The sequence below is a fragment of the Pecten maximus genome, chromosome 7 (genome assembly GCF_902652985.1).
Source record: "Pecten maximus chromosome 7, xPecMax1.1, whole genome shotgun sequence".
In the NCBI taxonomy this organism is placed as follows: domain Eukaryota; kingdom Metazoa; phylum Mollusca; class Bivalvia; order Pectinida; family Pectinidae; genus Pecten; species Pecten maximus.
The window spans coordinates 43,163,656-43,176,090 of NC_047021.1; the positions used below are offsets into that span (position 1 = coordinate 43,163,656).

Consider the following 12,435-nt stretch of genomic DNA (forward strand, 5'->3'; position numbering starts at 1 on the left):
CCGGAATTTTCAAATACATTCATGTATGTAACTTCATTTAGGATTTCAGTTGTTAATTGATCTCTATCGTCTATTTCATTGTAATCAATAAAATCTACAGAGCTCGCAGTTCTTGCATTAAAATCTCCTAACAAACACACATTTTTGTAATTAGCTGATAACCTCAAGTATTCAGTTTCAATTTCCAAATATGGATCACCAATACAGTATGTAGAATTCTCGGGTGGGACATAAACCATTCCAAATAAAAAATCATCATCACTTTGTAACTTCGCGCCATCTAACCTAAACCAGCTTACGTATTGACTATCACTTTGTACTTCATAGACATAATCTTCCAAGTCATATTTATATGCTATAACTATACCACCCGACTTCACTTTTTTAAACTTTGCCCTATTTTTCATTACAGTTTTAAAACATGGCAAATCAATGACATCTAAATCATCAGTTTTGGATTCACAGAGACATAAAATATCAAAACTATTTACAAATTCACGAAACTCAGGATATTGAGCTTTTCTCACTAAGCCACAAACATTTAACGACAGTATTTGTATTGTACATGCATTATAGTTACTTTTTCCACCACCACCATATGTATTAATCGGCTCGTTTGAAACCAAACTAGTGTCTATATTTTGCCCTCCGGCGCGTCCCTATTCGTGCTGATTTGAAATCACCCGTCTACGTTTCGAGCGCGGTTGTTGAGTGGGCGTATGCTGACTGGCCATGGGCTGAACATTCGGGCCCTTATATAGTACACCATCTATGTACAGCTGATCTCTGTTCAACACAGTTTTTTTCCCGTTTTTCCTAGCTTCTTTCGCTACCGGATATAAAATTCTCCTTTTGTCTTCAATTTCCTTTGGAAACTGTTCGTTTATACCAAAATGTGACCCTTTTAGTTCTTTAGCACTCCGCTTGACTCTCAGTAAATCCTTGTAGTAAATAAACTTTGCTATGATTGATCTTGGCCGTGTACCGGTACGCCTGTCGCGTTGGCCGATTCTATGGACGTTGGCCATAGCAATGTCATGGGCGTTTACAATTTTGAGTTTACTTTCAATGAAATTTTTCAATGTTATTTCATCATCATCTAGACTCTGATTTTGGTCCCAAATTTTCTCTGGAATACCTGAAAATATCAGATTTTACTTCATGCTCCTGCACTGTGCATCAGTAGCCCTATCTTTCATTTCCTCTATCATTTCGTGCAATTCATCAACTTCATCTAGGACTTCATTTTCATTTTTTTCCAATTTGTCAATGCTTTTCTTCATGTTTGTAACGTTTCTGCCGACTGTATCATTTGCAGCCTTTACCCGATCCATGATATCACTGTTACCCTGTATGTCACTTTCCATGTCCCTTATCTTATTTTTCATACAACTGATATCTGTTTCTGATCTTTCTACCCTCACAGTTAGGTTGCCGAGTTTTGTGTTAATCTCCTCGAGAGTGCTGGTATTTTCCTCAATTTTAGACAGTCTTGATTTCACTTCAGTAAACATTTCAAAAATAGAATTGATCGTGTTTTTCATTGTTGTGGTTTCAGTACTGACATCAGTTTCACTAAATAATGTTTCCCTACACTCTGCTAAAACTTTGGATGTAGACATACCTGTATTGTCCAGTGCAGCCATATTGGTGAGTTCAAGTCCTCAGAGTAAGATTTTCAAATCACAACAAAAGTTCATTTTCCCGGATAATTCCCGAATTCCCCTACAGAGTACCTGTACTGTACGACAAGGTATGTTCCAACAAACACATCACGGTATCAGGCAGTGTACCTGTCAATCATGAATCAGGACCTTTGTTCCACTAATCCCCAACACTCTTCCACACCGTGTCGCGCGGTGTCAGTAAACAGGTGAACACTCGGGTTTTGAGCCGGTGTCAGCCGGTGTTTCAACCGACATGCAACCGACTGAGTGAGTGGAAGGGATTAGACCTCGCCACTGTGGCGGTGATTGGGGACCATACCACCTGACGCGTACTGTAAGTGGCAAAATGACCACAACAGGTTTTACCGCAAAATTAACCACAAAATGTCAGAATTGAATACATATTTTAATAAAATGAATCTGAAAGACATCGTATTTAAAAGTGTTTCTATTTAGCTAGAGTATAGATACTAACCCTATACCATGTGGTCATTTTACCACTTAAAGTGGGTCTAACCCCAGATTTAAGTGGCAAAATGACCATATCAAGTTTTACAGCAAAATCAACCACAAAATGTTGGAATTAAATACAAATTTTAATAAAATGTATATGAAAGACATCGTATTTAAAAGTGTTTCTATTTACTTTTGGGTATAGATATTAACCCTATACCATGTGGTCATTTTACCACTTAAAGTGGGTCTAACCCCAGATTTAAGTGGCAAAATGACCATATCAAGTTTTACAGCAAAATCAACCACAAAATGTTGGAATTAAATACCAATTTTAATAAAATGTATATGAAAGACATCGTATTTAAAAGTGTTTCTATTTAGTTTGGGTATAGATACTAACCCTATACCATGTGGTCATTTTACAACTTAAAGTGGGTCTAACCCCAGATTTAAGTGGCAAAATGACCACAACAGGTTTTACCGCAAAATTAACCACAAAATGTCAGAATTGAATACATATTTTAATAAAATGAATCTGAAAGACATCGTATTTAAAAGTGTTTCTATTTAGTTTGGGTATAGATACTAACCCTATACCATGTGGTCATTTTATAACTTAAAATGGGTCTAACCCCAGATTGAAGTGGCAAAATGACCATATCACATTTTACTGAAAAATAAACCATAAAATGTCCGAATTAAATACCAATTTTAATAAAACTAATCTGAAAGACATCGTATTTAAAAGTTTTTCTATTTATCTTGGGTATACATACTAACCCTATACCATGTGGTCATTTTACCACTTAAAGTGGGTCTAACCCCAGATTTAAGTGGCAAAATGACCACAACAGGTTTTATCGCAAAATTAACCACAAAATGTCACAATTGAATACAAATTTTAATAAAATGAATCTGAAAGACATCGTATTTAAAAGTGTTTCTATTTAGCTAGAGTATAGATACTAACCCTATACCATGTGGTCATTTTACCACTTAAAGTGGGTCTAACCCCAGATTTAAGTGGCAAAATGACCATATCAAGTTTTACAGCAAAATCAACCACAAAATGTTGGAATTAAATACAAATTTTAATAAAATGTATATGAAAGACATCGTATTTAAAAGCGTTTCTAGTTAGTCCGAGTATAGATATTAACCCTATACCATGTGGTCATTTTGCAACTTAAAGTGGGTCTAACCCCAGATTTAAGTGGCAAAATGACCACATCACGTTTTACTGCAAAATAAACCATAAAATGTCGGAATTAAATACCAATTTTAATAAAACGAATCTGAAAGACATCGTATTTAAAAGTTTTTTCTATTTAGCTTGGGTATAGATACTAACCCTATACTATGTGGTCATTTTACAACTTAAAGTGGGTCTAACCCCAGATTTAAGTGGCAAAATGACCACACCAGGTTTTACTGCAAAATTAACCACAAAATGTCGGAATTGAATACACATTTTAATCAAATGAATCTGAAAGACATCGTATTTAAAAGTGTTTCTATTTAGCTAGAGTATAGATACTAACCCTATACCATGTGGTCATTTTACCACTTAAAGTGGGTCTAACCCCAGATTTAAGTGGCAAAATGACCACAACAGGTTTTATCGCAAAATTAACCACAAAATGTCACAATTGAATACAAATTTTAATAAAATGAATCTGAAAGACATCGTATTTAAAAGTGTTTCTATTTAGCTAGAGTATAGATACTAACCCTATACCATGTGGTCATTTTACCACTTAAAGTGGGTCTAACCCCAGATTTAAGTGGCAAAATGACCATATCAAGTTTTACAGCAAAATCAACCACAAAATGTTGGAATTAAATACAAATTTTAATAAAATGTATATGAAAGACATCGTATTTAAAAGCGTTTCTAGTTAGTCCGAGTATAGATATTAACCCTATACCATGTGGTCATTTTGCAACTTAAAGTGGGTCTAACCCCAGATTTAAGTGGCAAAATGACCACACCAGGTTTTACTGCAAAATTAACCACAAAATGTCGGAATTGAATACACATTTTAATCAAATGAATCTGAAGGACATCGTATTTGAAAGTGTTTCTATTTAGCATGGGTATACATACTAGCCCTATACCATGTGGTCATTTTACAACTTAAAGTGTGTCTAACCCCAGATTTAAGTGACAAAATGACCACATCAGGTTCTACCACAAAATAAACCATAAAATGTCGGAATTGAAAAAAAAAATAATAAAATGAATCTAAAAGACATCGCATTTATAAGCGTTTTACGTTATCTCGAGTATAGATACTAACCCTGATGACATGTGGTCATTTTACAACATAAGCAATTTCTAACCCCTGAGATATAAGTAACGGTAAAATATTAGAAATAAATACTTCAAAAAATTCAACAAACAAATAGATATGTTATTTTATTGAAATTTATTGACCGAAATGTGCATTGCTGACTCTTCTCGGGTAGTTTCTTGTAGACTTGAATAGGGCTAAAACACTTTTCCTAAGGTTTTCGCAGTTCTCAACAAAAAAGTTTACTTTTGGGACTTTTGCAATTGCCGTCGGGCAGTTCGCACACGGTCGGCTATCTGTTTGACTGAAAATCTTTTCAGTATTTCCTCTCCTTCCTCGGTTCCAGCTAGCCGTCTGGCAACGGATCTTCCAAGAATTGGTCCATTTCGCTCAATGAGGTATTTGCAGGCCTCTAAAATTATATGACTTTGATCACGTGAAAATGACCTCCTAGAACTCGATCGCGGCTGGTCTTCGATGAGGTCCTTTTCCTGAGGTCTCTTACTTGCGTAGTGTGGTCCTGTGGGTGATTGTTCTTTGTCCTCTTCCTGAGGCCTTTGATGTTTTTCTTCGTCATCTTCCCTGGATTCCTCCTCTTCCTGTGGTTCTTCCCCTGGTCCGTCTTCTTCATTGGAATCAAGTTTTTCTGGCTCGTCCTCTTCCTGTGGTTCTATATGTTTGTCGCCAAGCCTGATCACGTCCTTTTCCGGAACTAGGTTAGCTCTCATCATCACCCTTGCTATAATATTAGACATCTTCAGAGACTCATCCTTCCGACAATGTAATTGATAGTAGACGTCGGCCGTTCCTGCTCTATGAGTCATGTGACTAGCAAGCTGTTCTCTGGATTCTGGATGCGCCTCTCGAACGTTGGTAACAGTGCTTTTTCTTATTTTTGTGGCCGTTATAGGCGATAATCTGGGTAACACAGTTGACCACAGTTTTTGTATTCCCCCGTTTACCCGACTGGAATTCATAGCAGCCGGTATCCCGGATTGAGATGGCCACGTGAGAAATAATGGCGCCGTGTCATAATTCATCTCCTCCTGAAAACCCGGTATCATCTGTCTAATGCATGTAGCATACACCTTAATCTCCTTGTGCAGCTCGTTTGAAGCAACAAGCATCACAGGGGTTCGGTAGCCGGTTTTATGGTCCGCTACAACCATTATTACACCATTGTCCCGCTCCATTGCATACCGCACGGCCCTCATCTTCAAATTGGCGAGTGCTCCAACTCTTTGGGCGTTCGAGCAGAGCAAGGTGAACATGAGGTAGTTTCTCATAAGACAATATATTTCCGCCGTCAGAGCCCATCTGTCCCCCTCTTTGATTTTGTTTATATATGTCTTTGCCCTGCGTACTACTGATGATGACATGAGAGCTTTCACATCACTTGGGCTGACCTGATCCTCTGCGTCCCGGGCTTGGATTTCCACAACACGCCGTTTACTGGTCTTCGACACCGCATTCAGCCACCTTTGTATCGCACATCGGACGCGTGCTGTTTGACTCAAGTTGGTTCCTGATGGTTGTCGCACTTCCAGATACCCCATGAACTCTCGCAGAGAGGATAGATAGCTCTTCACTGATCCGGGTAACAACGTGGAATTGTTCGGTTCCATCCAATACCTTGCAATCATAGATTGATCTTGGATTGATTCGATGGCCATTTCAGCGTCTACATTCTTCCAGATTTTGAATACCTGTGAGGCATGTTGGGAGGCGGCTCTAGTGTTTTTGGAACGTTCGAATCCAGTTAACCACGTGCAAAACTCTGAGAGGATCGGATGGCGATTGAAATTTTCATATTTTGTTGTCGTTGTTGAGGGAGTAGACCTTTGTCTCACTGATAATTTTGACGTTGGTTGCTCTGCCATGAGTGTAGATCTGGCTTGCGCTGTCTGGGTATGACTGTTGTTCGTATACCCTTTTGTTTGTTTGTAACAAACAGGTCATGTGTGTCTTGCAAATTATCCTCCTTTTCGTCCGAGAAAACTGCCTTCTTCGCTTCCCTGGAAGCCACATCAGGTGCCAGATTGTGAACATGTTGTAAATGGGCATCCAAACGTTTAACCTGTGATACACATCCTTGTATTGGGCAGTCCTTGTATCTTCTTTGTTTAGTGTTTCTTTGAATTTTAATTTCTCTCACCCTTGACTTAGAACCATCTTTATTGTATCCGTGTTTTACTCTAAGATGCCGTGCAAGATTTACAACTGATATTGGACATTGGTCACACAGCTTCCGTTTCCTTGGCTTTGATGCCCTCTGTCGTTTAGTTGCCATTTGACGGTACGAGCGTTTCTTGATACACGAGCTCTCTTCTTTTTCCTCGTACTTTATTGTCACGTTAAATTTTGATGTCTTGTTTGGACTTGGTGGTACATTATCCGGGTCGTTGTTTGAATCCTCCAATTTTGATGTCTTGTTTGGACTTGGTGGTACATAGTCCGAGTCGTTGTCTGAATCGTCAAATTTGGATGACTTGTTTGGACTGGGTGGTACATAGTCCGGGTCGTTGTCTGAATCGTCAAAATCCGAAGATTCGTGTTGTTTGCTCTTGCCAACCAAGGTCCATTCATTCAGTGCTTTGAACTTAGCGAAAACCATTTTCATCTTTCTTATATTTGCCATCGCTAGACTCTCCCCTGGTTTCAGATGCGATTCAATGGTGCTGTCCTTCATTTCGGTTTCGGCCTGTGAACATTAACAATAAATGAAATGAAACAAAGAACGAGTTTCTTGTGTTTGCTATTTATTTACCAAGATATATATAAGGAGACGCATTATTTCGTAATTTGATAACAATACGATAGCCAGACACATAGACACACAGACACACACACACAGACAGACACACAGAGACACAGACACACAGACAGAGGGTAAACCTAAAAATCCCCTGTTTTGCAAACGGCAGAGGACTGAGAAATAAATACCTTGCTATGCTGTGATCCCTCCAATCCTAAACCTCGGTCTGTCGTCTCCATGTTCGTATCCTGTTCTGTCACTTCCTGTCAACATTGAAATGAAATTGATGAATTTAGGGATGGGTGCATGTATGATGTTTTGTCATTTATTCAAGAAATAATCTCCTTAACTGTTTAAAAAAAATCATTAACATTGTGACGAAATAAATACCTTGCTATGCTGTGATCCCTCCAATCCTAAACCTCCGTCTGTCGTCTCCATGTTCGTATCCTGTTCTGTCACTTCCTGTCAACATTGAAATGAAATTCATGAAGATAAAATATGGATACATGTATTGTTATTTATCTTCTATTCAAGAAATAATTTCATTTTTTTTATTTAAAAATCATTAACATTGTGACGAAATAAATACCTTGCTACGCTGTGATCCCTCCAATCCTAAACCTCGGTCTGTCGTCTCCATGTTCGTATCCTGTTCTGTCACTTCCTGTCAACATTGAAATGAAATTCATGAATATAAAGGATGAGTGCATGTTTAATTTTTGTCATTTATTCAAGAAATAATCTCTTTATCTATTAAAAAAATCATAAACATTGTGACGAAAAAAATACCTTGCTATGCTGTGATCCCTCCTATCCTAAACCTCGGTCTGTCGTCTCCATGTTCGTATCCTGTTCTGTCACTTCCTGTAAACATTGAAATAAAATTCATGAATATAAAGGATGAGTGCATGTTTAATTTTTGTCATTTATTCAAGAAATTATCTCTTTATCTATTAAAAAAATCATAAACATTGTGACGAAATAAATACCTTGCTATGCTGTGATCCCTCCAATCTTAAACCTCCGTCTCTCGTCTCCATGTTCGTATCCTGTTCTGTCACTTCCTGTCAACATTGAAATGAAATTCATGAAGATAAAATATGGATACATGTAATGTTATTTATCTTCTATTCAAGAAATAAATTCATTTTTTTTATTTAAAAATCATTAACATTGTGACGAAATAAATACCTTGCTACGCTGTGATCCCTCCAATCCTAAACCTCGGTCTGTCGTCTCCATGTTCGTATCCTGTTCTGTCACTTCCTGTCAACATTGAAATGAAATTCATGAATATAAAGGATGAGTGCATGTTTAATTTTTGTCATTTATTCAAGAAATAATCTCTTTATCTATTAAAAAAATCATAAACATTGTGACGAAAAAAATACCTTGCTATGCTGTGATCCCTCCAATCCTAAACCTCGGTCTGTCGTCTCCATGTTCGTATCCTGTTCTGTCACTTCCTGTCAACATTGAAATAAAATTCATGAATATAAAGGATGAGTGCATGTTTAATTTTTGTCATTTATTCAAGAAATTATCTCTTTATCTATTAAAAAAATCATTAACATTGTGACGAAAGAAATACCTTGCTATGCTGTGATCCCTCCAATCCTAAACCTCGGTCTGTCGTCTCCATGTTGATATCCTGTTCTGTCACTTCCTGTCAACATTGAAATGAAAATGATAAACGATTGCATGTGATATTTATTCAAGAAGCTCGTAAAAAATATTCCGTTATCTATTGACAAAATCATAGATATTATAAAGAAATAAATACCTTAACTGGTGTTGATGCAACTGGTAGAATGTTTGAATCAGTTAGGCTTGGGTCCTGCATTTCTTCTGCCTTTCTGCTTCTCAAACCTTGCCTCGTTGGCTTCTTTGCCTGTTTTTTTTTGGCCGCAATCTTCCGCTTTCGAGACATGTTGATATCTTGGTGGCTGACGACCAACTGCTACTAGATGTCAAGTCACATAAGTGACGGGAATATTTCTGTTGTAAATATGCGTCAACCTGTCGGCATAAAAATAAAATTTAATTAAATATGATCAATTGATGATAAATATGATTCTTTCCTATAATTTTCATAATTGTTGTTTTGTTTATCTATGTATTTCTTTTTTAATTTTAGGTAATCAGAATAATAATCAGATTTTTATTTGCGTGTCATATGGACGTAGAAGACGCTAACCCTAACCCTTTGTGCAAATATATATATATATTGTGCCATGGTTTTGAAGCAAATCTGCGGTTAGGAAAGGAAATGGCTATTTTTCAACATAATTCGGGTATGAATTTTAGGGACCACAAATTATATTTTTTTCTTTATTGTTTTAATGGTTTTTCTTAATGTGGTATTTCGATCTTTTAATATTCATTAACATTTTAGGCCTTCACAACATTCAATAAATCACATAATATTGCTAACCCTGCAATATGTGGTAATTTTTTAACTTAAATTTGAAATTAACATATGTAATATTTTCTATAATGCAAACGCTTAGGTGTTGAGATCCATTTATCACAGAGCATCAGGAAAAGTTGATAATCTAGCAATTCTCGATATATTTTAAGAAACATAGAAAATAATATCTAACCCTGAATTGGCTATATGTCAACTTAATTTCTGTAAGGTATATGGATGCTGAACCAAAATGAAAAAAAAAAAAAAAATCAAAAAAATCATTGAAAATCAAGCTGTCTCACTTCTGTATAAACTATTGATCATTTCAATGCATAGCCGGTAATTATAGCTCAAATATACAATAAGTGAAAGCATTATGAAATTCTAACCCTGCTTTGGCTATTTTATAACTAAAATCCCCTTCAATCTTTATGCTGATATGGTTACTTCTTACGCTGATATTGTTACATTTTATGCTACTTTTGGATAGGGTTTTCAGTTTCCATATATTTTTTATATCCATTACCATATAAATCAGAGAAATATCATGAGTCATATTGTTTACTATTCTACATAAATATACTCTAATTTATGCAGTATGATTTCAACTGATTATTAATATATTTGAAGCAAAACTGTCGCCAGGATGGCTAATACTCCTGCAATCTTCACGAGTAAATGGTGAATTGAAACAGATAATTAGACGCCAACTAAGATAACCCAGTAATATAGTGACCAGTTGCCATAGCAATCATAATTTTGAAAAAAGAAAGTGGCATGCACATCTGCACATGGTTGTCTATATTTGTGTGAAGTTTCATTGAAATCGACTTTTGGTTTAGGAAGAGTTGTCCGGACGCTGGTCAACAACATGTCTTCAATGATTCAGGTCTCATGTGGGACCGATCGTGTACATGAAAGTAATTGAAATAAAAACTAACACACAGGTCAACAACGTTTATGTCTTTAATTATTCACGACTTTTGTTGGACCAACCTGAAAGAGACCGGCTTACCTGACACTTACATCTAGCGGGCTGCTTGCATCTCCCTTAAAAATCCGAATGCTTATTTTGGTTGATTGTTTCAATAAAACCGACGCGTTGTAGCATACAAAACAATACATTTGTTGGTTGCTTTAAATGACTGATTGACTGACATAAAGATAAACTTTTATTAGTTTCGATAACGTTGAACATCAGACGTTGGCTATAAAATCAAAGATCATATTCAAAGGTATTGACTGACGTTACTACTTATTTCGTAATGCTTGACTTTTGACAAAAGTTATCTAAAATATCAAAAGTTTGACGTCTTTTACTTACCTGATTTGAAATAAATCTCGCGACAATCAACCAAAATATGATATGGCAGAAACAAGTCAACACACAAGTTTGTTTTTTTTATTTCAAATAAAGCAATATTGTAGTACATTCAAATCGGCAAATGCAGGCGTCATTATGGATAAATCTATTTGAATCGAGAAAATCGACAGTCTTACCTATTATTTGATCTTGCCGCTTCCCCGTCTTTTTCGTGAATGGCGTTTGCAATGACGCTCGCCGCTTTATATAGAAACCACTCGAACCGAAGACACCCCCTTACGGCGAAGCATGCATACCTGCCTGTAAAAAACAATGCAACATGATTAGATATATGTTGAAATTAAAATATGTTCTACTTAACCTATACAAAAAATGAAAAATGCATTGAAAAGCTGCTGTAATGTATTATAATATGCATTTTTTCATTATAGCTTCATCGCAAAGGATTAAAGAGAAATTGGTGAGTGAAGAAGACAAAACAAAACAAAAAAGGCAAAAAATGATGCTTCCTTCGTGTAATTAGCATTAATACTAAGTCAACAAAACGTCTTCGCGTTTCCAAATTCAGGAACCTTTTAAGGCTTATCATATATCAGCAGAAAGGAGAGAAATCACACAATACTTCTGTGTAAGTTTTATAGCGATTTGTTTTTCAATATTGTTTTAATGGCAAATACACGCTATGTTATCAAGAAAAAAATTGCTAACAGTTCTGGCTTCATTAAATCGCATTACATTTTTTGGCCAAATTCTTTCTGCTCGTCACACTTTATTGCTATCCATTCATTGTATCATATTTTTCATGTCAAAACCTTTAATTTGATATGCGATAGGTTATTCTAATCGATCTACAAGCAGAGATATTATAGCTTAAATGTATGCTTTCAAACCAAACTCCGAAATTAAAAACCGGCAAATTCATAGACGGTGTAGTAAATTGCTCATATCTTTTTTTATCTGTTATCTATTGACAAACAGTTTGTTTTTTTGTAATTGGTATGGCAAAGACCTTTACGTTGATATCAGATACAGTATCTAATTGTTTGCCAAAACTGAGATATTGACGGATTTAAATAATTGCACAAGAGTTATTTTAGAATAAAACCACGAATTCTATATAAAAAACCATCATCTTTCCAGATAAAAACACCAAAAAAAGGATCTAACCCTGATTTGGCTATTCTTCCACGTAATTCGAATATGAATATCATTGAACATAATTTAACATTTCTTTTTCTATTGCTTTTATTGTGCTTTTCAATGAGTTGTTGCAATATTTTTGCATTCATAAGCATTTAAGGCCTGTTAAAGCTTAAATTAAACACACAGTAATGCTAACCCTGCCATATGTGGTCATTTTATAACTTAAATTTGAAATCGATACGTTTCATTATTTTGATAATACAATCGTTTAGGTATGGCGATTTATTTGTCACAGAACATCAGTAAAGTTTTATCGACTAACAATTTTCCATGTATTTTAAGAAACACGGGAAAAAATGCCTAACCTTGATTTGGCTATATAT

General features: G+C 35.8%; 1 protein-coding gene across 4 annotated transcripts; it reads right to left on the reverse strand.

Annotated features, from left to right (window-relative positions):
- Positions 1–6,165: 6,165 nt before the first annotated feature.
- Positions 6,166–11,962, reverse strand: LOC117330912. Of its 4 annotated transcripts, XM_033889469.1 has the most exons (9): positions 11,086–11,962; positions 8,959–9,194; positions 8,767–8,841; positions 8,567–8,641; positions 8,367–8,441; positions 8,165–8,239; positions 7,965–8,039; positions 7,765–7,839; positions 7,601–7,637 (listed from the first exon to the last, which is right to left on the reverse strand). In XM_033889469.1, the coding sequence occupies exons 2-7, from the start codon at positions 9,103–9,105 to the stop codon at positions 7,986–7,988; spliced, it is 501 nt and encodes a 166-aa protein (XP_033745360.1). In that variant the 5' UTR covers positions 9,106–9,194; positions 11,086–11,962; the 3' UTR covers positions 7,601–7,637; positions 7,765–7,839; positions 7,965–7,985. The 4 variants fall into 4 exon arrangements, with proteins under 4 accessions (XP_033745359.1, XP_033745360.1, XP_033745362.1 ...); XM_033889471.1 differs by lacking the exon at positions 8,367–8,441; XM_033889470.1 differs by lacking the exon at positions 11,086–11,962 and having other exon boundaries at positions 8,959–9,378.
- Between the last annotated feature and the right edge of the window lie 473 nt (positions 11,963–12,435).